This window comes from Myotis myotis, unplaced genomic scaffold (assembly GCF_014108235.1).
Source record: "Myotis myotis isolate mMyoMyo1 unplaced genomic scaffold, mMyoMyo1.p scaffold_m19_p_3, whole genome shotgun sequence".
Lineage (NCBI taxonomy): Eukaryota > Metazoa > Chordata > Mammalia > Chiroptera > Vespertilionidae > Myotis > Myotis myotis.
In genome coordinates this window covers 38,420,429-38,448,053 of record NW_023416335.1, presented here as the reverse complement: position 1 = coordinate 38,448,053, position 27,625 = coordinate 38,420,429, and the positions used below count along the sequence as shown (strand labels likewise).

The window sequence follows — 27,625 nt, the reverse complement described above, 5'->3', positions numbered from 1 at the left end:
GCAGTTAGGGGCAACCAGGCTGGTGGGGGAGTGCAGTTAGGGGCAATCAGGGAGGCAGAGTGGTTAGGGGTGATCAGGCAGGCAGGCAGGTAAGCAGTTAGGAACCAGTGGTTCTGGATTGTGAGAGGGGTGTCCAACTGCCGATTCGAGCCTAAACCAGCAGTTGGACATCCCCCCAAAGGTCTCTATTTGGAGAGGGTGCAGGCCAGGCTGAGGGACCCCCTACTCCATGCATGAGTTTTGTGCATGCATGGAGATCGATAGATATCTATCTATCTCCCTGGGGAGAATAAAACCAGGAAGAAACAAACCTCCATATTTCATGTTCCTTTCATTTATTAATGTGGTCATTTCTTTTGTTCATGCTTTTATCAACCTCTGATGAAATTTTAACATGTGTATAGCTTTAATACTCAGGAAACATGTTAAGGATTACTCTACCCAAAGACATGCAGACATTTATTCTTAAGAACAGGAATTTATTTCATACCATTGAGACTCTAAAAATCATTATTGACTTTTACCTGAGTGGTTTTTTAAGTTACACATAATTTAAAAAGAGGTAGGGACTGGAAAAACAAAACAAAACAAAAAACAAAAGGTAAAGGTATCAGTTAATACTAGCTTATCATATACCATTCATAAGCCTATAAATTCACTTTCACATTGTCTCTGGACTCGTTTAACATTGTTTCCATATAGTGTTAGAATGCAAACCATATGGAACTTGGTCACTTTTTCCAACAATTAAGTTAGTCCCAAATAACTTCATTTGTGTGACAGGAAAAGAGTTGAATGCAGGGAATGCTCATAGTGCTGTAAAAATGTGTATGTGCACACATGCACACCTTAAATAAGATTTCTCTTTAAAAAAAAAAAAAAAAGGCTTCTTCCAGAGTTTTAGGTTCATTGAGGACTGCTTAGAAAATTGCTTTCTTGGTGTGGTTCATAATGCTGACATCGTCCCCATTAGAGGCCACCCAACAGCATCCTGCCACCTGGAGACACAAGTCAGGGCATACTCTGGGCCCAATTCGTCCTCCACTGGCTTCCTGACATTCACATCTTTGTCTGCAACGTCTGTGAGGCGGAATCTATTTCGGCATATACGGTTTCCGGCTTCTTCTTTTTTTCATCCTGATCAAACTGAGCTTCAATTTCCGCTGGATTGATGTAAGTGTACAATCGAGCCATGATGGCAAAGATGATGCAGACAACCAGAAGCAACGAAGCAAACAGAATGTACTCGGCCCACTTTGAAGGAATTGGAGTTGGAGCAAGGAAAAAAAACAAAAACAATCCCGGTTATAGTAGTGGATATAGCGCATGTATATTTTCTTGCTATGCCCAGATGGGAGGTACTTTGAAATTAAATTGTGAGGGAAAATCGGTAGGCTTCTGCCATAGACATAGAATGGCCAGCAATTGTCACAGATACAGAAGGGCCAGCTTTCGTGAATGCTCAAGTATCAAGATAACATTCTTTCTTATAGCACCAGAAAGTAGAAACACAAGACTTGGGGAAGATGAGGGAAAATTTCTGAAAAACCCAAGTCATAAGGCACATAGCTGGGCCCTGGGAGACCAAAGAAACACCAGGCAGTACTCTTGAAAGAAACAGAATATGCCAAGCTGTTTGAGGGAAGAACCCCATGCTATCCTTTGCAGTACTTCGAGCCCATGAGCTCGCAGCAGTAGCGCATGCTCTGAGGGGACCGGGTAGGGGAAGTAATGAAACGGATGGGGCAGGGTACGGGACAACCCCCTTATGAGGATATGCTGATGTGCTGAAGGAGGGAGTTTACTAGTAAGTATCATAGAAAGCCCTTACTTTATTTTAGCCGGAGAAATTACAACCACTTTTAGGATGCCTTTAACTTTAGGAATAATGCCAGTTTCTGGATAACATGCCTAGTTTGGGGCCATTTCGTTGCATTCACTGAAGCCAGGACAGAACTTTTCTTTGATAGTAAACGGCATCAGGGTGTATGTATGTGAACTCAATCTGGTGATTTTTGTTGTTCCTTTTCAACTGTATAGCCCAGTGGACGTAAGAAGGATCAGCACACACTTGGCCATAAGACCATTTGGTAACCGCCCCATCTGGCCGGCCTGGCAGTTTATCCAGCCGCTCACTGAGATGACCGTGTATATCTAGGAAGGGTCACCGTGATGACCACTGATGGGTGAGACAAAGGTAGCTCTCCTCTCCCACCCCTACCTGTTCCTTGATCTGGCCTGCTCCTGCCACGATGAGCACGATGATGTTGCCCACAGCCACTGTCAGCAGCCATCCTGCCTGCAGCACCGACTTCATGTTGGAAGGAGCCTGAGGAAGCAGAGAAAAGAGGATGCCAATCTGGACCTCAGCCTCAGCAAGAGAACACAGCCAGCGATTTCTGTATGTAAGCAGTCACCCTAAACATGCACATGACAGGTCAGGCTGGTTTGAATGTAAAAGGGATAATTGCTTGGGTAGCAAGATACCCCAAATCTTCAAGTGGCACAAACATACAAGGAAGCCTTGTTTTTCACTCTCAAAGTTGCCATCCTAGTTAGACAGACAAATGTACAGGCGAATGGATCCTATTTCTACAGAAGGGCTTCCAAGCAAAGCCATCCAGCACAACACCTTCACGCCCCCCACCCCCTTCCCCCATGGAGGCTGCGCTCTGGGCGGTGAGCTTGCTCTCCTGTGAGCTTCTCTGCCACGTCACCAAAGGCTCTCTTCTAACTTTTGTCACCTATGTTATATCATCTCCTGTGAGGTCACCACAGAAAGGGATCATCCAGCTCATATTAACGATTGTTACTGCAAGACTTGAAGGTACTAGACATGATGGGCATACCCTGACTATAACTGTAGCTTTGATAAAATCATTCAGAAATTAAGTTCTGAGTCAGGTATCGGCAAACTTTGCCTCATTAATACACTAAGCAATGTTTGTTTGTTTTTTTTAATTTTTAAAAGCTAGGCCCTAATCTGTGTGTTTACTAGGAGCTATAGAGAGACCACGACTGAACCATAAAGATAATGAGGACACAGGCCTGGAAGTGAGCACTTTTATGAATCATTGATACCATTGGTTTGTTTCAGAAAGAAGAGCCTTCTCACTCTCATGACCCTGGTGACCGTTGTTAATATAGTTTTTCCTACTTAGGACTCTAAACCTCTGAGTATGACTGTGGGAATATAGACACAGGTGATATACACACTCACAAAGCTAAACAGTAATGCTACCAGTCAATAAAGACAAGGCGTGGTGACCTCAACAACCTGGTTTGGTGGAATATACCAGAATGCTTTCTAGAGCTTTTTAAAACTATAAATGTATAGCTAACACAGATTGAAATGAAGTCCCAGCAGTGTTTTGAAGGCAGGGTAGAGGAAGAGTGGTAAGAAAATGAACAAGAAACCTGAGAATATGAGAACTCCAGTCCGGTGACAGAGAAAACCACCTCGCCGCAGGTCATGAGGAAATACTGTGGGATTTGCAGGGCCATGTTAACGGTGTTGGGTGGAATATCTTCAAATGCATCCAGTTTAGGGCATCTACCACTCTAAACCAATAAGGCAAAAGTGAGAAAAATAAATGAAAATCAAGACTGCTGCTAAAGTAAAAATTGCTCAAATTGGAAAATTAAGTTTTGACTTCTAGAGTTACGTCAAATGATTTACCAAGTAAGTACACATTTTCTTTTCTTTAAAAATTTATCTATCTGTCTATCTATCTATCTTTATTTATTTACTAATCCTCAACTGAGGATGTTTTTTTCCCATTGAATTTTAGAGAGAGTGGAAGGGAGGGGGAAAGACACAGAGAGAGAAACATTGATGTGAGAGAGACATCAATTGGTTGCCTCTCGCACGCTTGGGGATCAAACCTACAACAGAGGTACATGCCCTTGACTGGAATTGAACCTGAGACCCTTCTGTCCACAGGCCAATTCTCTAACCACTGGGAAAACAGGCTAGGGCAACTAAGTACACATTTTCAATGAAAATATGCAGCATTGTAATTTGTACTCATGATGAGATAGCTATGGTGGGATTTGGAAATATGTTCCCTAGTGTATTCCTTTTAAATAAGAGAGTAGATTGGGAGTCAGATTTGTTTCAAAGATTGCCATCTCTGTGCACTAAGAGCATCAGATACTGGTCAATGTGAAGTTTTGGTGAGAGTATGTCAGTCTGCTCAATGTTATTCTAACAGTGGACTTAAGTCAATGACAAGTTAAAGACTTGGTGGTGAACGTGATTAATTCTAAGCCCATTTAAAAATACAGATCCTAATATTACTCTGGTTAAAACATGACTATGTCCTAAGTGTCTGTGAGACTCAGATGAGGACGGTTTGAGAGGCGCTTCTGGCTTGATGGAATGGGCTACTAACCTTGGTGATTACATATGTATATGCACTACCGAATCCAAAGTCAAATGATTTAAAAGAGTTATTGCAGCCTTCTGGAATCTCTAGTGAGCTCAGTGTGATGTTTTTTCTATGGAAAGAAAGAATAATATAGGTTAACATTCTGGGTATTAGAAGAGAAGTTTCAATGTACTGTTTAAAGAATAAGACTTGGAATCCATAAACTTTGGAACAAAGTATTCAGTATAGGTACTTACGTGCCATAAGAAAAAAACTGATATTTGCTGGCATTGTAACTGGTAATGTCTTCATATAGGACCCCATCCACTGTGACGTTCAAGCTCTCACCAAAAGCATTTACAAATCTGAAACAGAAAACCATCTGTCTTGTGGCGGGACTAGGGAATGATTTGCTCTCAGTCACAGCATTTTGCACCTGAAACTGGTCTATGCTCCCTATCAGAGGGAACTGAAGATTTCTAGAGTAAAGGCAGAAGGTAAGCAATCCCAGGCTCACCCACTCACAAGGACACACCTAAAGCAATTTATTTAATACAGTTAAATGCCAGGAACTGTTCTAAGTAAGTTTTAATGAGGAACAATTTCAGTGATGTTTGGGATATTAGGGACAGGCTGAAATAGGTGCCGATCCCTTCCCCTTTAAGAAGGTAGCTATGCCTTTGCATTCCTTGCTTCAGAAGCTTTAGAGCTAACGCGGTGAAAGACCAAAAGCAGAAGTTGCTGAGAATGTATGAATTAAACTCAGGTCTGACATCCTTAAGCATTCCACTTGGTGTAGTTTGATAGGTGATTAATATAGAAAGTGGCAGCTGGTGTGTGTCACCAGGAGCCTAATAGATAGAATGAATACTGCTCCAAATTGTCAAAGCTGCTTTTATCAAAGATTAAGATGAACCATTCAAAAGCGAGACAGTGGGCAAAATATAAAGTTAGGAAGTGGACACTTGGGTCTGGGTAAGAAAGTTCCCTTCATAGTTTGCTGGGAATTTTTCTCAGAAATGGATACTGAATTTTTTTTTTAATATATTTTTTATTGATTAAGATATTACATATGTGTCCTTGTCCCCACGTTACCCTCTACCCCCCACCCCCCCCCACCCCCGCTCATGCCCTCACCCCCCCGCTGTCCATGTCCATTGGTTAGGCCTATATGCTTGCATATAAGTCCTTTGGTTGATCTTTCCCCCTTACCCCCACCCTCCCCTACCTTCCCTCCAAGTCCCGACAGTCCAATCAATGCCTCTCCGTCTCTGGATACTGAATTTTATCAAATGCTTTTTTTCTGCATCAATTGATATGATTTTATGGATTTTCCTCTCTAGTTTATTAAGATAATAAATTATATTGGTTAATTTTTTAAAAAATTTTGAACCAGCATACCCTCTTGGGATAAATCCATATTCTCATTTTATATCCTTGTTACAGTTGGACATTACTATGGGTATACATTACTTCCATAAGAAGCTGATACAACTTAATTTTTAAAGGCATACACATACCTGATTCCATTTTGTCCTTTTTCTGGCTTCTTGTTAAGGCCATCCTTTATCTGAGAAAGAAAACATGTTAAAATCGAATCCATTAGAATACATTTAGATGACCATTTTAGCCTCTGAGAGGAATGATGTTGACATTGATCCTGGGAGCTAAGGGCATGATGATTACATTTGCAGGGCTCCATCCTTCAGTCCTAGTTTTCCTTGAAGTTAACATGTGTCTCTACAAGTTTTTTTTTTTTTTTTTTCTCTCTACAAGTTTTGATGCTTGCTTCCCAGTGGTTCTGCAGAACACTGTGCTCCAAGAATTCAGAACAATCCATTCAACAGCTCCCCAATTAAACACATGACTCAGAGGTCTTAATTCAATATTGCAGTTCTATAGAAGCTCACTTACATGCACCTTGCAGAATATCTACAACTCCCTCATTTAGTTCAATGACACCTTCACAGCTTCTTTATATGCTAAATGGCATATCTAGATCCTATACTTTGTCATAAAATATTTTATATGATTTTTATTGCTTTTACTTGATGTATTCACTATACTTTTTTTTTATAGAAACTGCACCAATTTTTCAATTATTCAGGGCAAGATTTTAAAATTAATACAATTAAAGATATATTTTAAACTTTATTTCAAAAAGTCACTGAGAATGCACACACATACTCTGTGTGTCTTATGTACACACACACACACACGCACACACACCATGCTCAAAGGTTCTTTTTTAAAAAAATCCTCACCCAAGGATATATTTCTATTGAGAGAGAGAGAGAGAGAGAGAGAGAGAGAGAGAGAGAGAGAGAAGAGAGAAACATTAAATTGCCTCTCATATATGCCCCAACTGGGGATCAAACCCACAACCTGGGTATGTGCACTGATTGGGAATCGAACCTGCAACATTCCGGTGTATGGGATGATGCTCCAACCAACCAAGCCACCTGGCCAAGGCACTAAAAAGTTCTTTATACATTATTTAATATTAACCATTCACATCCACCAGTCAAACTTTTATTGGAAGGCAAATGACTTGTGTGATTGAAGAAGCAAGAAATTGAGGGCTAGCCCTGGCTGGTTTGGCTCAGTGGATGGAGCGTCGGCCTGCGGACTCGGGGGTCCCGGGTTTGATTCTGGTCAGGGGCATGTGCCTTGGTTGCGGGCACGTCCCCGGTGGGGAGTGTGCAGGAGGAGGCTGATCGATGTTTCTCTCTCATCGATGTTTCTGGCTCTCTATCCCTTTCCCTTCCTCTCTGTAAAAAAATCAATAAAATATATCTTTGAAAAAAAGAAAAGAAAGAAATTGAGGGCTCTCTAATATATTATGACATAGAAGTAAAAGTCACACCACTAAAAGACCATGTAGACCATGTCTCTAATAGCACATCTAGTAAAGAGTCAGCTGCAGGTGTCCAGCTACTTACCACTCGATAATCATTGGGGCCCCACACTAGAAGGGTATGGCGATGGCTCTGCTGAAAATCAGGAGTTACTGGAGTGACTGGTGATCCCGGAGAAGAAATGTTTATGCTTGTCAATTTGTCCAAATCAAAAGTCCTAAATTCATTTGTCTGTAGCAGGGGGAAAGGAGTCATAGTTAGCACCTCAGAGTCTTGCTCTGCACTGTGTAACTGAACACTGTCGTGGCATATTACTTGACATTCCCAGTGCACATTCATACACATCAAAAAGTGCCTTGGGGGAGCTGGCATGTCTCAGGCCCCATCCTTACAGACTCTACCATGAAGTTGTTTAGTATTACCAAAGGAGTTACACTTTTCATCCAGCATTTTACTATCGTTTTCATTTATGAAGATACATGCTATAGAAATCATTTCTATCATTGGGCAAAGAACAGCATCAGCCCTGGAGATCATCAATACTGGGTTGCCCCAAGCATTAGGAGTCAAACTTTTTTTTTTTTTTTTTTACTTCAAGATTATTAATTTGGCAAGATCTAAGGTAGTGTTTCTCAATGGTGTCTAAATAGGAATGAACAAGTTCAATCAAAATCTATGGAGGTGGGACCCAGATATCAGAATTTTCAAAGCTCTCCAGGTGACCAAATAAGGACTCAAGATTGACAACTTTAATCCAGACCAATGAATGTCCACATTAGGGTTTTCTAACCTTGGCACTATTGACATGTGGAGCTAGGTAATTCTTTGTTGGGGGGAGGGACTGTGTGGTGGCACCCTGGCTTCTACATAGGAGAATAGCACACTTCCAGTTGTGATAATACAAAAATGTCTTCAGAGATTGTCAAATGTCCCTTAACTACAGAACACCTGATTTCTAGGACCTGATCTTAGACTAAAGGCATTAGGAGTCAGTGTGGCTCCAGTGTGGGTTCAACAGGCATGTGAATTAGCTTAGAAACTAACCATTATTAGAAGAGTTAGAATACAAAAGGGAAGAAGTCCATAAAAAAGATAATTTACACACTTTTGAAGTATTTTGTGAGTGCCGAATTTCTTTTAACTAGATATTTTAGGAGTTCATAAAAGAACAAGTTTTATAAGCTTCTCTCCCATTATATTGCCCCTGGTGGAGGACCACCGACGCAGATCTTGCTATTTAAAGTGTGGTTCATGCACCAGCAGAGCAATATCACTTAAAAGCTTGTTAAAATGGAAGGTTTCAGACCTACTGATCAAGAGTCTTCGTTTTAACAAGCTCCCCAGGTGATTCATGTGCACATTAAAGTTTAATGTGCACTGGTCCAGATCGAAACCAAAAGGAGATCATGATATTAAGACATTTCCCTTCTGGCTTATCTTGGAATTTATACCAGGACCAAGAAGATCAGATTCTGGAAATCCTATTATCACTCAGGCCAGATGATAAAAAATAAATTTCTGTTTCTTCTACTTACTGCAGATATTTGGCCAACGTGCACCGTCTCTCCAGGAAAATATATAGTCATGTTATTGCTTCCTACATTCAATACTTTAATTTGGACTTGGTTTCCTTCGGGGAAGACTGGAAGAGTTTTCTGAACAAAATAAAAGACAATTGGCGGTGAGGTCTTCAGTTTGTATGGAATATACCTTAACCAGAGGCATAGAGTCCCCTTCCCCAGCCACGGAAAGCTGTGCTGGCTGAGGCACACCACGTACTTAACTAGCCCCCAAAGCCTCTAATCACTCCCTTCATGGCACCCATAGAAAATGATGTTTGTACAGAACATGGAAGTAATCAGAAAGAGGCTTTCTTGCTCTTACCGCCAGGCCAAGGGATAGTAGGTTACGAGGCCTAATAACTGAGGGGGTCAGAGAAACCATAGCTTAAATGAATGCGTGTCTTGAGGCACCTGAGAGCTGCTTGCTCGGGTGCCTCCCCTCCAACTCTGGACGTCCAGACCTCAGCCCTGGACATGGTGCTCTAAACAGCCGCTCACAAATGTTTTATGCCCTCCTGCCTCCACACCTTTCTCAGGGTTTCTGCCTTTCCCCTACATGTCCTCTCCCAAACTCCACTGTCACTGAAGTGATCCATTTCTACTTCAGCTCCACAAAGCTAGCTATGTTCAAGAGAAACTGAGTACACCCATGTTCATAATAGCATTATTCATAATAGCCAAGAGGTGGACAACCTAAGTGTCCATCAACAGATGAATGGATAAGCAAAATGTGCTATATCCATAAAACAGAATATTATTCAGCCTTCAAGGGCATTCTGACACATGCTCCGCATCGATAAACCTTGAGGCATTATGCCAAATAAAATAAGTCAGTCACAAAAAGATAAATATTGTGCGATTCCACTAGAATATTCAAAATCATAGAGACAGGAAGTAGAATGGTGGCTACCAGGGGTTGGGGGTTGGGGAGGAGGAATGGGGAGTTGTTGTTGAATGGATGTAAGGTTTCAGTTTGGGAAAATGAAAGCATTCTAAAGATTGTGTGCACAATAATGTGAATATACTAGTATTTAGCACTGCTGAACCGTACACTTAGAAATGACTAAGATGGTAAATTTTGTTATGTATATTTTTATCATAATTAAAAATATAAATTAAAAAAGAGAGAAGGAAGGAGTGAGGAAGAGAGAGAGAGAGAGAGAGAGAGAGAGAGAGAGAGAGAGAGAGAGCTCTTCTACCTCTTATTTTACGTACTACATAACACCAGGTTCCTAGGACCTGATCTTAGACTAAGGGCATTAGGAGTTTAGTTTAGCCCCATTGTGGGTCCAATAGACATGTGAATTAGCTTGGAAACTAATCATTATTAGAAAAGTTGGAATACAAAAGGGCAGAAGCCCATTAAGAAGACAATTGACAGAGTTTTGAAATACTTTTGAGTGCTGAACTTCCTTTCACTGGCTCTTTAAGGAGTTCATGAAAGTACTAGTCTCATGAACTTATCTCCCATTATAAAAACTGCAAAGGAAGTTCCTTATGTAAATGTGGTCCAGCTTTTCTCCTAATTAAGTGTACCTATCGACCCTATTCCTAGCTGCATCCTTTGCAGAGATAACACCCAGCAGTCCATGCTGTCAGAAAGGGACTATTTTGCCCCTGGGTGCATTGTCCATAGTTCCAGGACAGTTTATTAGCAAAGATCCTGGCCTCCCCTAATCCTTTCACTCTTGGAGAAAGAAGACTTCTGAACACCCCACCAGAATGCCTGAGCCAGGAAAGGCCACTGGAGAATCAGAGGACAACTCACATCAATTTCCAACTGCACAAATGCAGCCACCACGAAAGACATGGAAGCCAGGAACATGCCGACTGTCATCTTCTTCAAAGGGCTGATGGGATAAGCAAGAGAGTGACTCCCAACCAGTCTCATACAAACAAGCTAATTCTATGCCCCCCAAAGACGCACTCCTCTCCCACCATCCCCAAACAGACTAACTTCCCTTCCAAAACACATGCGATTGAAAGCATCTCTTCATTTGTTATTCATGACCAAGACTAGGGACTCTAAATGTAATAGCCTCATTTGTGTTTTTACATTTACTTTATAGAAATTATAATTCGGGTGATACTCCGCATGATAGTTAACATTTTATCATCTAGATAAGCGGTTCTCAACCTGTGGGTCGTGACCCCTTTGGGGGTCGAACGACCCTTTCACAGGGGTCGCCTAAGACCATTGGAAAACACATATATAATTACATATTGTTTTTGTGATGAATCACTATGCTTTAATTATGTTCAATTTGTAACAATGAAAATACATCCTGCATATCAGGTATTTACATTACGATTCATAACAGTAGCAAAATTACAGTTATGAAGTAGCAACGAAAACAATTTTATGGTTGGGGGTCACCACAACATGAGAAACTGTATTAAAGGGTCACGGCATTAGGAAGGTTGAGAACCACTGATCTAGATTATGGGGGAGGAAGAGATTTTCCTCTACCCTTCTAGGTTCTTTCTGTTGGTCTGATAATTAAATTGACATGAGATAGATTAACAAGCGAAAGTAACCAAATTTAATTGCATATATATGGATGGAAGCCCCACATACATGAGAGGTTCAGAGACAGAAAGGGAAAGTGGGCTATAGATAGCATCCTTAGTCAAGATGCCTTGGGCTTCAGAGGGGAGGAGGGCAGCTTGTAAGATAACAAGAAAAGCAGTTGTTCAGTAACGTGGATGTTTACCCTGCCATTTAGATAAGTCATAATAAGTTATTTCTGGTAATGACTCATTATAGGCAAGCCCCCCCATTTAAGTTCTCCAAGGGAGAAACAGGCAGTTTTTTTTCGTGAGCCCACAGGGTCTAGATTGGGTTCAGCTCAAAATACAAAATACTCTCTGAGCCAGAGTGGCACATCCTGGGGACACCTGTTCTGAACAACCTTCAGCATATCTGAGAGAGCCTTCCTCAGAGGCCATTTCAGGCTGCTGGTAATAACATTGTATTTTAAGGGAAAGTTTTCAGGAACAGCACACCGACATCTAATTCAAATGTACTTCTTTTTTTTTTTAATCCTCACCTGAGGATATGTTTTTATTGATTCTAGAGAAGGAGGAAGGGGGAGAGAGAGAGAACATTGGTCGGTTTGCCTCCTGCATGTGCCCCAACTGGGTATTGAACCCACAATCTTTTGGTGCATGGGATGACACTGCAACCAACTGAGCCACTTGGCCAGGGCTCAAATGTATGTCTTTAAAAGCCCCATCACATAGATGGTGTTGTGGGAGGGGAGACAGGTTCTTTTTTCCATGGAGGCCTGGAAGCTGAGGGAGTGTAGCCTAGTTGCAAAGTCCTAGGACTAACGGAGCCTCCACCCCACCCTGCCGGTCACCTACGTGAAGTTGAAGCCACATTTTGCAATCAGGGGATACACCACAGCGTCTACGATGGGGACCATGACAACGATCAAGATGGCATTCACGGTCTGCAGACGAAGTGGAGATGGACTGTTACCACTGGCTCACAGGTGACTTGGATCTCTGAAAGCAACTTAAATGTTGTCTCTTACCTGCATCTGATCTGGCTGAATGTCAAGAAGTCCCTAAAACAGAGAAGGGGGAGAAGTCTCATTGATAAGTTCCCACAGGTGATCAACTGGGGGGTTGGGAATGTCATGAAAACGAAGGAGAAAGGGGGCAAAGGGACTAAAACAAAGGAACAGTGACCAGGGGATGTCTTAAACTTACAATTTTCCCATTCATCGTTGTTGCTTGCAGCGTCCACCTTGAGCCCTTAAAAACAAATAAATTCATTGCATCATTTGGGACCATGGGTTTTCAAACATTTGACAAGTCAATGTTGATTTTTTTTTTCCAAATCAGGAATGAGGTCTGAAATGTTATGGGATTTAAAATTTTTTCAAAGCCGAGTTCATCTCCCAGCTCCATGTAATACTGGGTCAGGAGAAACAACTTGGATTTCTGCTCTGCAAGTTAACATAACATATAATACCCTGACCCCAACAGAGCACCTACACAGCTCTGCTCTGAGATATAGCTGCCCTGAGGAAAGACAAAAATGCATTTCTGAGGTTGGTGAGACATTAGCTGCCAGGTGAAAGCAGCTTCACAGCCTGAGGATAGTCTATATTCACTAGCACCACAGTTTTGAGAGCATTGTTATGGCTCAGAGCCATTTTGACAGCCCAAGCTGTCCCAAAATGTGCTTCCATGAAGAGAGTGACAAATTTAAACCTGAGCGGCTTCGTTATGTTAAACCTATTTCATAGGAAAAGGTGACTCAGGACTGTACAAGTATCATTATTCCCACAGAGGACTAAAGATGTACATGTTTCAACGTAACCGATCCCCTCCACTAGGAGGACATCAGAGTAAGTCAGGAATATGGCACCGTTCTAATTCTTAATACAGGGGTATATGCCCTAGTTCTCCATGTTGATCCCCACAGCCTTGCCGCGGGTTACTATCCTTTTAGCAGGGCTAAGGGATCACCTCAAGACACACAGCTACAAGGTGGTGAGTGTATTTCTAGTGCAAGTCCACATCCAGTAGCAGGTTTGAATCAATGTGCAAAACTGCCTTCTTGGTGTTTCAAATGCTGTTCTCGATTTCACGCTTACCAATAAGGAGGTTAAATGTGTACACTCAGCTTTCTTACAAGAGATGGTTTACCCATACAGTAATCCTCCCTGAACCATACAATTACACATGTCTGTGAACTTTTTAAAAACTTCAGTTTCTAAAAGGAATAATAACTTATTCCTTTGACTAATAGGCATCACGCATTCAATTATCTAACTCAACGCTGAAACATTCCTAGGCCAGCATCTTACAGCTGTGGGAGAAAGAGCAGGTGACAAGGCAATGACCGGGGTCTAGTTCCTGCTCCAGAACGACTTCGGGCGTCATCGTGCATCCCTGGATGGTGCTTCTAAACCACGTATCCCATATAGATGGAAAGATGTCAAGTGCCTGTCAGGTACAATATTCTGTGGATCCCATAAAAGGGACTGCATCTGTTTACCATGATGCATCAATGGGAAAACGCTTTATTCTCAGTGTTTAGTTTTCTTTTTTTCCTCAGTTTTTCTTTTCTCAATTTTTCTTTATTCTCAGTTTTGATTCGAAAGAGTGTTGGACACTCTGATCCAGTTTTTCCTAAGTCTCCTTTACTTGATCACACCTAATTTCTTCTTGTTTTGCAACAGAGATGAGGCTAGAACCATCTAGAGTTGGTTTTTTAAAAAGAAACTCAAATGTGATTAAGTGATCAAATAAATGAATAAAAGAGAAACTGGAAGAGAACGTTTTAAAGAACCAGATCCTATGGCTTGGTACATGGTAGCACCCAAAGAACGTTTGCTACATGAAGATGTACGAACACATAGTTTCCCATTACCTGCTGGTCGAACAAGGCCCAGAACATGGGGAGTGGGATATACAGGAACATCACCTTCGTCACCATCTTAATTTGAGAGATAAGCCGCTCCTGTGGTTGGAGTGAGGGAGGGACTAATCAGGCAGGATTATGTCATAGTCATCAGCAATGTTAGCTTCAGTGAGGACTTATCTGCATCTGGAGACAAGCTGGGAGGTGATGAACAATTCCAAAGAACCCTACCCCAGTTTCCTTTTGAAAACGAAAACTTCCTAAGCTATTTAAAATATGAGTGAAAACGTCTGTGTAGGAGGTAAATGGCTCAAACTTATATAAACTATTAAATGTACACTCCACCACCATCACCATTTAACTCTTCTAGATTCAAACTAAAGTTATGTGATCACAATTTCATATATTAATTGGCAGATTGTACCAAATGAAAATCTATGACAAGATAATATTGTTCCGAGGTACATTATATCTATTGTTAATCAAGTTTGTCTCAATACGAAACAATCACACTCCCAGAGTCTTAGTTAACACGCGTTAAAGGTTCTGAGGACACAGTTGGTGATCTCATCCATGAAGCCTTAAGAAGATGAGTTGTAACTGTGGGCGCTCACTAGAGAAAGGTTCCTGGGACACTGCAGCAATATGATCACTTACGTCATACTTCTCCTGGGCCCAGTCCAGCCAGTGCTCCCTTTTGGGAAATTCCTTACTCCGGTGCCTAAACCTATTCTTGATGGCAAACTGAAGGAGGGAAGAAAAAGCAAATTTCAGAACAGAACTGGTTACTTTATCAGGGAAACACATTTCAATTAAACTCCTTTTAATGGAAGACTTGTGAGACACGCAAAATATAAAATTGTATACACTAGTATAATGACATTGCTAAAAGGCATGATGCATTTATTTCTAAACTCTTGCTATCTTCAAGTGAGTTGGGGTAAACAAAGTCACACTGTTACTACTGTACTCTACAAAGTGGCAGTCAATAGAAACATAACCTGTAACATTTATATTTTCCCATAGCCATATTAAAAAGCAATGGTGATTTATTTCAATAAATAAATAAATAAATAAATAAATAAATAAATAAATAGCTCCAGAGGTGTGATTCAAAGAAAAGAAAGAAAAGCAAAAGGGAAACAGGTAAAATTAATTTTAAATATATATTTTTAACCCCACAAACCTAAAACATGATCTTAATATGTAATCAATATTTTAAAAATTCATAAAAAGTTTTACATTCTTTTTTATACTAAGCCTTTGAAATCCAGGGTATACTTTACTCTTACAGCACATTTTAATTTGAGTGCTACATTTTTATCAGGAATATTTGATCTGCATTTATATTTCATAAAATTTATGTTTGAAAAATTAGAGTTAAATACTTAAGTTGTTTCAAAGATACTTAAAAATTTTCCAATAACTGAATTAAGTATTGGTTTTTAGATTTAAAAGGACCCACTCCATAGAAATACATATATAAGGAATTATATAATTTAAATTACTTTAAGGGAAATTTAAAATTCTGTTCCCCAGTTGAACTTGCCACCTTTTATTTTACTTTTTTAAAATAATTATTTTTATTGATTTTTTTTTTTTAACGGAGAGGAAGGGAGAGGGATAGAAATATCGATGAGAGAGAAACATCAATTAGCTGGCTCCTGCACACCTCCTACTGGGGATGTGCCGGCAACCAAGGTACATGCCCTTGACCGGAATCGAACTGGGACCCTTGAGTCCGCAGGCTGATGCTCTATCCACTGAGCCAAACCACTTAGGACAAACTTGCCCCATTTTAAATGTTCAATAGCCTCATGTGGCTGGTGGCCACCATATTATACTGAAGGTCTATAATAAATGGTACAGCCATATAAAGGACAGTGAGAACCCACTACACAGAAATGGGTTTATAAAAAGTAATGGCTACAGTTAAACATATTTTAAAACACGGTAACCCTGATTAGAAAATATGCTGACCCACCATCATACAATTAGGGGCTTTTAGGATTCCTTGTCAGTAAGAGGCCTTCCGGAAAAGCCAAGTGCACTGTAACTATGCAGCAGCAGAGAAGCTGGTGGTGGGGAAAGTTGGGGACATGCATGACTGAAAGGCAGTAACTCAAAGCTGTGGGCTGGTTTTGGATGCAGGGTAATACAAGTCTCATGATTCTAAATAGCATGAAGTTGTTTTGGAGTTTGAACTAAGTTGTCAGTTACTTGGGAAGGAAGGACTTGGAGAGAGCATTGGTAAGATCCCCTCCTGGCTTGGAAACAAATGTGTGATGGGGATCGATGTCATTAATGTTAGAGGAAAGTATGGAAGGAAGAAGGAATAGCTGAAAGGGAAGAGAACAAAAACGATTCTGAGAGGACACGTTAATTTCACAAAGTAAAGTGCCCATATGTATTTTAATGCAATAAAGCCAGGCAAAGAGAAAGAAAGTGACCCAACATTATCTTTGAGGATTTTTTTTTTTACTGATGTTATTTAGAGAGAGAAGAAGAAAGGGAGAGGGAGAGGAAGAGGGAAAGGGAGAGGGAGGGAGAGAGAGAGAGAGAGAGAGAGAGAGAGAGAGAGAGAGAGAGAGAGAGACATCAATTGGTTGCCTCCTGCACAAATCCTGACCTGGGATGGAACTAGCAACCTTTTGGTGTATAGGACGACCCTCCCACCCACTAAGCTACTCAGCCGGGGCCTAACTTTATCTTAAGGCTGCCTTTACATCCAAAAAACTATTCACAATTATTTTTTTATAAAGTGACACATTTCCCCCTGATTATACAATGTACATAGTCACTAAAAACATGGGGCGTAAATAGGGGAATCAAGTTATTTGACTCCATCACTTATATCCTGACTTTAAATGTGCCCGTATGTGCAAAGGCCATGTAGCTATATGTGGAAGAAACCATGTTCTGCATGTTCTCATCACCAAACAGTCTCTGAAGACGAGACTTCTGAGGGCTGCGTAACGCGGCACAGACGCCAGTTAGCCGCTGTCCTCCCATTTTTGGTGGACTTATATGTTTGCTGCTGCAAATATTTGTTTTGTTTTGTTGTTTCTGCTGTTGTAAACATTACATTGATAATCTTCACATGTGAATTTGTGCTGGTTTTTAGCCTTGATTTGTGTCCAATTGTCAGACTCCTGACACGCAGCACCAAACCACGCCTCTTTGCTGTCACACTGCTGCCCAACAAACATCAGACACTGCCTGCCATTTTGATAGGTGAGGGGTTGCTTGGATTTGATTTTTCATGTCCACTGATCTCATTTTGTAAGTTCAAGAGTCATTTCCATCCCTCTTTAGTTGAGTTCTGTTTTGTGTCCTTTTCCATGTGATGAATTTTATAAGAAAATTCAATTTGTCAAAATACAGGGGTGGGCAAACATAGGTTTACAGTTGTGAGCATGCAAAACACAGTTTATCCTTGTATTATATTTATTAATTATTGTACTGTTTATTTGTGTTATTATTATTGTTTTTATTTCGTATCCTTACTTGTGATTTACCTTTTAGGTAATGGTGGCTGGTAATTTAGCCCACTTCTGCCCACCCCTGTAGTAAAGAACACTAATACAACGCTCAAAGGAAAGTCGACACTTCATCGAATTCTAATTTGAAGGAAGTGAAAGGTCCTGGGGTGACCCAAGGCCACTGAGAGAGAGCGACTGAGATACTTACCCCAATGCACTTGGCCACGTCACCCATGATGTTCCCCTGGGGCTGGTACTTCGTGTACATGCTGCTGCCAGCGATAAATACAACTGCAGGGCAAAAGGAGATGGGTAACAGGGTGTTGTCAGAACGACCTGGGACCCAGAAGATGTGTTTTTATTTGAGTTATAACCTTGTTTTGGATACACCAGGGTTACTCTTAGAATGGGGGTACCGCCCTCTCTCCCAGTGAAGAAAGTGGTTTTGATTCTAACAAGCGGAGGAGCTTCTGAGTCTGTTATATCTGTGTTCTCACGTACAAACAGTGACGTCTACTACTATCTACTTCCCAAAACTTGGGGCCGCTCAAAGACTTATAAAGTGACACATTTCTTAGTTCAGCTATTTAGGCACAAGTTCTATCACTATGTAAAGGGAGACAAAGAAATAAGTGCTTTTACATATTAGGTTAATGTATTACTCTATAAAGACGAAAATTAGCTTTAATTTTTCAGTTGCAATGACAAGAAAAAGTTCTTTTTTAAAAAATATAGTTTTATTGATTTCTGAGAGGGAGAGAGAGAGATGATAGAAACATCAATGATGAGAGAGAAGCATTGATTGGTTGCCTCCTGCATGGCCCCTACTGAGGATTGAGCCCCCAACCCGGGCATGTGCCCTGATGGAATCAAACCATGACCTCTTGGTTCATAGATCCATTCTCAACCACTGAGCTACACTGACTGGGTAAGCTCTTCTTTTAATCATCAGAAAAAAAATAAGGACTATCTGTTGGAACTTTTACTTACTCACATTAACAGAATTTATTCTGTGGTCATTGTACAGAATCACGGTTACAATTATTTGTATCTGCAGCTCCAGTTTTACACAAGTAAAAGCACTTTTACAATGAAGCAACTCTTAGGAAAGACATATTGTAAAAATAATGCAGGGGAAAACAGCATTTCTGGAAGAAACTCCGAAAACACAATCCCTATACTAGGATTTCTGATTATCCAATATCAGAATTAAAAAATTTTTAAAACACTAATTGATCATCTGAATTACACTTTTTCCCTCAATTAAGAGAGGGCCTAAGATTTTTGATAGGTGCCAACTCTCAAGCATTATCTCCAAGTATGTGCCTTATTATAGGTGTTCTTTATAATTAAAGAAAGGAGAATTTACTTATATTTTAACCCAATGCCAATTGTCCTTAATCAAACATGGATGGAAGAAGTGCCCAACAGACTAAGTCTACACTTTTTAAAAATATATTTTTCATTGATTTCAAAGAGGAAAGGAGAGGGAGAGAGATAGAAACATCAATGATAAGAGAATCATTTATTAGCTGCCTCCTGCACACCCCTTACTGGGGATTGAGCCCACAACCCGGGCTTGTGCTCTGATGGGAAATCCAGCCGACCTCCTGGTTCGTAGGTCAATGCTAAATCACCGAGCCACACTGGCCAGGCCAGTACATTTTTTTAATTAGCTAATATTTTAATATTTAAGCTTCTGATTAACTGAAGCCTAAGTCAAGCATAAGATTGCTGCAGATAGAAGCTTCTAGAGAGGGTGTTGATACACAGGATTTGGCTTGTTCTCAATTCCTCCACAAGAAAAAGCATAATCTTTGATGTAAGAATGACTCATACAGACTAAATGACCATTTACCTAATGACAACTTATAGTGTCCAGCCTAAAACAACAGTTTCTGAAGTCCTCTCTACCTCCATTTCCTCACGCAGAATTAGAGAGAAAAGGTCTACATGAGCCTTTCAGGGGAGTGTGGCTGTAGTTAAACAATTATGGGAGGAAATGGACATATCCGAAGGGGAGAATTCTGAGCCTGAGATGGCAATTGGGCTCTGTTTCCTTCTTGTACCCAAAGATGTTGAAGTCCTCACCCCCAGGACCTCAGAATATGGCTTATTTGGAAATAAAATCGTTGCAGACAATCAAGGTAAGGTGAGGTCATTATGGTGGCCCTACTCCAATACGACCGGTATCCCTATAAAAAGGGGACATTTGGACACAGATGTACATACAGAGGGAAGGCCATGGGCAGACTGACATTATGTTGCCACAAGCCTGGGTACCACAAGAGGGAGAGAGAGGCCTGGAAGAGATCCTCCCCAGGGCCTTACGTGGGAGCATACTCTTCTGACACTTGATTTTGGACTCCCAGCCTCCAGAACTGTGAGACAATAAATAAATTTCTGTTGGTGAAGCCATTCAGTCTGTGGTATTTTGTTATCGCAGTTCTAGGAAACGAAGACCCTCATCATCTCTCAAGCCAAACTATCCCATGTAGAAATCTCTTCACACTTCCTAAAAAGCCAGTGCCAAGAACTCATGTGTGAATGAATGCATCTAGCACACATATATTCATCCTAGAGGGGAGATATTCTAGTAGAAACATTTTGAGATGCTACACTATGGAACTCTAGATGGAATTGGAAGTATTTAAACAACTGGACCAGGTTGTCATATCTTCAAGTTGTAGGTGAGCACATGTTGGTAAGAAGGAAAGCCTTCAGCTATGGGTTCAGCTAGTCCAGCAGATTCGCCATCTTCATCTCAATCTGCCTAAATAGTATCACATGTTTAGATGTCCAACTCAGTTGATCCCTTTTCCTGCAAACACTTTTCTGGTCTTATTCCTTCTGAAAAATGCCAAGTCTACATTCTTTGACTTCTCATAGCATGTTTAACATGGGTTGGCAAGTCTTCATACTATTTACCATTACAATTTGTTACATGACTTTTTAAAAAGTGGTCACAGTGATTAAGTAAAGACTTGATCTGATCATAGGATTGAGTTAATTCAACTGATTCTACTTACTCAGAGCAACAGCCATGAGAGCAGCAGGAACCCCAAACGCCAGTGGGTAACAAGCTTGCTTACTGTGAATTCCACATTCTTGAACTGGGGAGAAATTACCAGATTAAAATTCATTATGGCATTGGTAATGCCCATACAGTTCCCATTTTCTAAAAATCCCTAACTGGTTATTACGTATTGTTTTTCACTTAATGTTTGAGACATGTCCATTTGCCTCACTGATATCAATGCCAGAGGAGCAAAGCAGCTTTGTAGTAGAAAGAGCAGGAGGTGGAGACAGGTTTAACCCCCGCCCCTGTGTAGATCTCTGATACCGGTCATGCCAAAATCAGTTCTTACATTCAGTGGGTTTTCTTAGTGGGGGAGATAAAAATGACCTGAATACTCAGTAAATAAAATCAAGAGTGGCTTGGAAAATTAATCTCGTATGTCCCTGAATTTAGGCTAATTTGAAAATACTTAGATAACACAGGGCAGGGGTCAACAGACTTTTCTGTGAAGAGCCAGAGAGCAAATATTTCAGGCTCTGTGGACCATTCAGTCTTTGTCCTAGTGACTCAAGCCGGCTTCTGTAGGATGAAAGCAGCCATAGACAGCACACAAATGGGTAGTCTTCTCTACATTTCTGGATTGGGTTTAGAGGCCAGACTTTGCTAGCTCTCAAATCCTAGGGTTGGTATACAAAAAATTAAGACATTAAGGGGCAACAGAGAATTCTGGAAATCCTCTTAATGGAATGCTGGAGCCTCCAGGAATCTGATCCTAAAGGGGTTTTAACTTTGTCTTTGACCAGTTATTTCACAGTTCTGTAGAGAAAGAAGTTAACTAGTAGAAAACATGCAATGACTTCTGTTCATGGCAAAGCAAAATAAATTCCTGTTAGTCAAATCCCTATTGGCACTGACTTGTAGCTTCCAGTTTCCTCATTTATTATTAAGTTATATAAAATCATTGTCACATTCTCATTTCATATTTGTGTGAGAATCATGATTTCACCTTTAAAGATGTTATCCTGTAACACATTCTCTAATGCACCACATGCATAGTAGATATTCTAGTAGGTGGGGGAGGTGAGAAAACATAACATAAGAATGAAAACTACTAAATTTTTATACAAAACAAGTTGGAATGTGTTTTAAGTATCATCTCCAAACTACTAGTCTATGCAGAAATACAGAAACCCCCACAAAATATTTTATGTCATAATTTAATCTGATCCCATGGTCTAATTTGACCCCAAATATTCCCTTCGATGTGGGAAATCCACAAACTCTCAATGGATCCTTAGCAAGCACAAAGATCTGAGTGCTGTTGACAGTTGCTGTCTCATTCTCTTTCTTGGGGAGTTCTTTTTGAAATATCTGAGATGATAGGAAAGCAAAAAGTAAAACCTTGCCCACAAAATTCTCCCTAACTCACTGACCATTACCCGGGAGCAAAGCTGGAAGGCAAAAGTGTGTGTTTTTCAGAGCTTCTACTGTCTTATCTCCTACATGAATAAGGACTTTGCATTAGTGATCATTTAGAAAAAGTGGCTGCTGTGCTAAGGATGCTATAGATCCTCCAGTGGTCATTAGGATAAGGGATTCTAATAAGATTGAAGAGGAGATAAAACTGGAAGGAAAAGAAGCTCATACTCTGGATGTCAATGTGTCCTCTGTTATTTGTCTGGTGGCTGAAGTATAATGGAGGAACAGAGGACAGAACAAGCAAAGCAAGGACAAACTTTCCACGTGATTTTTCTCCCCACAATTAAATAAAGAAAAACAGAAGCCCCCCTCTGACATTTTTTTACCTCTGAGGATGGGAGTGATGATAGTAGAGAGCAAACTTCCAGCATTAATGGCCAAATAAAAGATGGAAAAGAATCGGTTTCTTTGTTTTTCCTATAATAAGAAGGATAAAATTAAAGTACAATGAAGTTGTCTATATATCAACTGATTGAACCTGATTATATAGCTGATAATCTGACCTTGCTTCAAACTTAGTTTTGGTCAGTATCTCACTTTCAAGTCTACTTGAAAAGAATCCAGTGGCGCACAGGCCTTGTGTCGGTGGAATTTGATTCCCAGAAGTTTAGAGTCCATTTATGTGGTTTCTGTGAAGGCATGAGCTCTTACCTGGCCCTCTTCAAACTGATCTCCACCAAATGCAGACACACAGGGCTTGATTCCTCCAGTGCCGAGAGCTATCAGGCCCAGGCCGATCATGCACAGCGCCCTAGAGGAAGAAGGGGGTGAAGGTATTGCTGAAATGTGAGATCTCAAAAGCAGGAACCTCCTGTTTCTTAGCTTCCCTCAGCAGAACAGGTGCAGCGGTAAGCACAGAGAAGGGACAGCAACCTCTATAAAGTGGTTCTCAACCTTCCTAATGCCGCGACCCTTTAATACAGTTCCTCATGTTGTGGTGACCCCCAACCATAAAATTATTTTCGTTGCTACTTCATAACTGTAATTTTGCTATTGTTATGAATCATAATGTAAATATCTGATATGCAGGATGTATTTAGGCAACCCCTGTGAAAGGGTCGTTCGACCCCCAAAGGGGTCATGACCCACAGGTTGAGAACCGCTGCTCTCTGAGAAGATAATGGGCAGGAATGCAGTCTTGGCAGGTGAAGGGGACTTGATCTCATGGGCTTCCATGTGTATACTGTTATCTAATAACTTACTAGCTAGAAAATGTAAAGCAATAGCTTGAATACTGAACAAGGATTTTTGTATGGGGTTCTTCTGCAGCCTTATGATTGTTAGCAAAAGACTAGGTAAGTGGTATGTTTAAGCATTGTCTCTGTATAATCTTAATAGACTCATAACAGTCATTAAAAGACATTAGAAAAAATGATTTAATGGCAAAGCAGAATATCAGGTTAGTTAATATGATCTTAACTTATTTACAGAAGACTGGAAAGTAAAGGAAAATGTTTATTATAATCTTTTACAATATTAAAAAAGATTATTTATAATAATTAGAAGGGATTAAGGATCATTTATTTGTATTTACTTTTGCATTATCCAAGTTATCTGTGTTTTATTTTCTGAATTGAAAAAAAAAATCACTCATAGAATTTGCCAACCCTCATTTGTAGTTTTGTTAAATGATAGCAGGTACTACAAATTTTAGGTTTTATGTGTGCATTTTTCCATATTGCTTGATTGCTATGTTGCTTTAAAGTGCTAAACAATATTTTCTGAAACAAAATCTAGAACTACTATGTGTAGAAAGAATCCTTTAAAAAATCACATTCATCTAGCTGAATTAGCTGGTTGAAGCACCTCTTTCCTTGTTTGCTTCTTAAGAACTTAAATGCTGTCACTCTAAGCATTTTAAAAGACAACAAAACATGGCCAGTTGCATATAACACACCCAGCAATCTTGTGAGAATTGTGGGTATGCCCTAACACAGTGATGGCGAACCTATGACACGCGTGTCAGAGGTGACACACGAACTCATTTTTTTGGTTGATTTTTCTTTGTTAAATGGCATTTAAATATGTAAAATAAATTTCAAAAATATAAGCCTTTGTTTTACTATGGTTGCAAATATCAAAAAATTTCTCTATGTGACACGGCACCAGAGTTAAGTGAGGGTTTTTCAAAATGCTGACACGCCGAGCTCAGGTTCGCCATCACTGCCTAACAGGACCCCCATGAGAAAGAAAAGTAGCTAAGCTTTCCTGAGCCCTCGTCACTTGCCAGGCAATGCTCCAGGTGCTCCATCTGGATGAACACACACAGTCCTATCTGAGGGAGGTGCTATCACAAATGAGGAAACTCAGGCCCAGAGGTTAAGAAACAGCTAGTAAGGAGCCCAGCCAGAGTTTGAACCCACAAAGTCCATGTTCTTAATCAATATTGTAGATTAGGAAATTGAGGCGTGGAGAAGATAAGTTGCCCCAAGCCCTACAGCTGCTCTGTGGAAGGGCTGGGGGTCAGAAGCTGCCAGGCTGAGCTTATAGCCACTGTCCTCGACCAGCAAAGTTTCCTGTGGGCACCATGGGCGTTACAACAAAGGGCCTCGTCTGGGCAGCAACCTGACTGATGAACAAACCAGAAACTCGGGGGCTGCAGATAGGAATTTAAATGTCTTTCTTTTTTAAAAAATATATTTTTATTGATTTCAGAGAGGAAAGGAGTGGGAGAGAGAGACATTTCAATTATGTTTTCCCAACCGATAAGGTAGTTTACTTAGAGACCAAGGAATCGAAGCACACGAAGAGGAGACTAAATAAATCTTGGTAACTTGTCTACTAGACCAGACTGCAGGGAAGGGAAATCAGTCTCACAGAGGAGTACTTGTCAATGGCAGCGTCAATGGCAGCGTCCATCAAGGACTCAGAACGTAGGGCTCGAACAGATATTTATGAAACTGAGTTAATGGGAACTCAGTAAAAGTGTAGTACCAGACAGAAAACCAAAGGTACAGGGTCTTGAGGAAACCGGCCCAATTGAGGATCAAGGTCAGTGGCAGTACCGTCTGTCCCTCCAGGGAAGATGACGATTAACATAAGTATCCCATGCACTGACCATGCGCCACATGACATGTACCTCAGACAGCAAGCCTTCGAGTGAGCAATGACTCCAGACAACTGTTAGGATGGCGACATACCAGTAATGAAGACCCAACACTTAAGTCAATTAAACGGCTTTCTCTCTATCGCTGTAAAGGCCTCCTTACACTTACGGTGAAGTTCAAGGTGAAACATTGGAGCACCAAATAAGCAACCAGTGGGAGGGGGTAGGGTAGCAGGTAACATCAACTCACACATGTAAAGGAAGATTGTTGGGGGTTCCATCGTGGTCAAAGTCTGAGAGGTCATGAATGGAGCTTACTGCGGTGACTGCCTGCCCAATTGTGTAGACGATGGATAGTGACACGATGGTCCTGTGTTTGGAGGGGTTAAGAAAAATCCAAGTTAATTGTACAGTCCGCTTCCTACTCCACCACAAAAAGGCCCCGGCTTCAAACTTTTGAGAGCCTGGTCATGAATGTACTTGTTTCTCAAATTGAGTAAAACTGGTAACTCTTAGAAAGGCAACCTGCTGACGAACCTGTTGCCCAGCCTGCAAGCCCAGAGCAAAGACTTGCCCAGAGGAGCCGGAGCAAGGGGGGAGATGCGTTTTATCTTCGAGCTCTTTGTAAGACCCAGTGTTTTTTGTTACCTAACTGCTGAAATCGGTACTTGTCTCTTTAGACAACGAGAGATTCTTACCTGATGCCTGGTAACAACATTTGGCCAGGAGTGGACCACTGCTTGCTTGTGTATTGAGTTATTTTGAGAGAGTGAATTTTCCTGCTTCTGTCCACATCATGCCTTGGCCTGGCAGAACCTTCACTTCTTTGCTGATTAAATCCTGGGGACTTCCCGATAACCCCCTCTCGAGTGCACTTGACCAAGGGCTGGGCGGGTGCCCCGTGTCCTCTCTGGCCATGGAGCAGTGTGAGCCTTTTGGCTGCTGGGACATCAGTTGGGGAGCTTCTTTGTTCTCCCTGCCCTTAACTCAATGCTTCCCACATCATTAATGATAGATGGTGTCCCTGCTACTATTTCAAGATGAGACAAAGATGTTATTGCTGCTTGAAGGAGGAAAGGAGAACCTACAAACGCCACTTGCACTCACTGCTAAATGCCAGGCACTGTGCCACGCTCTGGGGGTACGCGGAAGAGCAGAAACAGGGCCTAGCATGCTCTCCTAAGAGTTTTAGGTTTCTGATTCTTTGCTCCCCGAGTCCACCATCTCAAACCATTAAGCCAATAATTACTTTTTGGCTTGCCTGGGAACAAGGAAGTTGCAACTACTCACGAGAATTTTCCCAGCCAGGAGTCGGCAATGAGAGCACCAAGGATAGGCGTCAGGTAGCAGAGGGCCACAAAGGTGTGGTAGATGGCGGTGGACAGGTTGTCGTCCCATTTAAAGAACCGTGTGAAGTACAGAATCAGGAGTGCTTTCCGCAGCAGACAGGGCAAGGGAGGGAAAAGCACAGTTAGGAGTGGCCGCGGCAACTGGCGCTCTGCACGCGAGGGGGTGGGTGTCGAAAATAGTTACCTTTCATGCCATAGTAGGAAAATCTTTCGCAGAACTCATTGATCACGATGAAGAAGATGCTCAGGGGATAACCAAAGCAACTCTGACAAAAACAAAACAGTCCAGGGTTAAAATATGCTCCCTGCCGGCCCATTTTCACAAATGAGTGCTAACGGCATGAAAAGTAACCTGTGCCTATTAGTAACTTGTCAGTGACTATCCAGAGGTAGAATCTTAGAATTAAACATTTTTTAGAATTAAAAATTAAAATTTTTTTGTTCCCTTACATTCCACACAGAGACAACGATGAAGCATCTAGTTTTGTTAGCCTGAGAAGGGCTGCACAAAGCATTTCCTAAAGAGAAGGAACGTCTCATACTCAGGACTGCCCTCTCATGAATGATAGATGCATGATGCACATTTGTTATGAGAATGAAGCACAAATGTGAACATTTTGGAGCAAAACAGACTAGAGTCTATAACAGCTGTGGGCAAACTACTGCCCGCGGGCCGGATCCGACCCGTTTGAAATGAATAAAACTATTGAAAAAAAAGACCTTTTATGTAATGATGTTTACTTTGAATTTATATTAGTTCACTCAAACACTCCATCCATGCTTTTGTTCCGGCCCTCTGGTCCAGTTTAAGAACCCATTGTGGCCCTCGAGTCAAAAAGCTTGCCCACCCCTGGTTTATAAGGTGAAGCTACACAGAAAAGAAAAAGGGATACTTACATATGATTTGGACGTCCCTGAAAGAAAAACAAAAATGCCACTATTAAAGTCAAATAATTCAAATGCTTTCTGCTGAGTCTAAACTCAGGCCCTGTGACTTTTCCTGACAGTCAGATGTGTTACCCAGACCGCTGCAGCCATCTCCAGGATCCCAGCCCTAGCCATGCCTCCTGTCCAGAGTCA

The 27,625-nt window shown here is 41.1% G+C and overlaps 1 protein-coding gene across 4 annotated transcripts in view; it reads right to left on the bottom strand.

Moving 5' to 3' along the window:
• Window positions 1-314: 314 nt before the first annotated feature.
• The window catches only part of SLC15A1 (solute carrier family 15 member 1), a 44,146-nt gene continuing 16,835 nt past the window's right edge, over window positions 315-27,625 (bottom strand). The window contains exons 2-23 of one of the 4 annotated variants that reach the window (XM_036300245.1): window positions 27,443-27,459; window positions 26,730-26,811; window positions 26,487-26,628; window positions 25,447-25,566; window positions 22,802-22,901; window positions 22,477-22,567; window positions 20,682-20,765; window positions 17,861-17,943; window positions 14,828-14,914; window positions 14,180-14,269; window positions 12,508-12,552; window positions 12,330-12,362; window positions 12,157-12,245; window positions 10,559-10,640; window positions 8,764-8,883; window positions 7,313-7,459; window positions 5,891-5,940; window positions 4,628-4,735; window positions 4,395-4,500; window positions 3,418-3,561; window positions 2,222-2,329; window positions 315-1,254 (exon numbers count right to left, since the gene is read on the bottom strand). In XM_036300245.1, the coding sequence (XP_036156138.1) occupies window positions 1,060-1,254; window positions 2,222-2,329; window positions 3,418-3,561; window positions 4,395-4,500; window positions 4,628-4,735; window positions 5,891-5,940; window positions 7,313-7,459; window positions 8,764-8,883; window positions 10,559-10,640; window positions 12,157-12,245; window positions 12,330-12,362; window positions 12,508-12,552; window positions 14,180-14,269; window positions 14,828-14,914; window positions 17,861-17,943; window positions 20,682-20,765; window positions 22,477-22,567; window positions 22,802-22,901; window positions 25,447-25,566; window positions 26,487-26,628; window positions 26,730-26,811; window positions 27,443-27,459 (2,123 nt within the window). In that variant the 3' untranslated portion in view covers window positions 315-1,059. Of the gene's footprint in view, window positions 1,255-2,221; window positions 2,330-3,417; window positions 3,562-4,394; window positions 4,501-4,627; window positions 4,736-5,890; window positions 5,941-7,312; window positions 7,460-8,763; window positions 8,884-10,558; window positions 10,641-12,156; window positions 12,246-12,329; window positions 12,363-12,507; window positions 12,553-14,179; window positions 14,270-14,827; window positions 14,915-17,860; window positions 17,944-20,681; window positions 20,766-22,476; window positions 22,568-22,801; window positions 22,902-25,446; window positions 25,567-25,894; window positions 26,219-26,486; window positions 26,629-26,729; window positions 26,812-27,442; window positions 27,460-27,625 lie in introns of those variants that run through there. The other 3 variants (XM_036300248.1, XM_036300246.1, XM_036300249.1) reach the window with 3 other exon arrangements.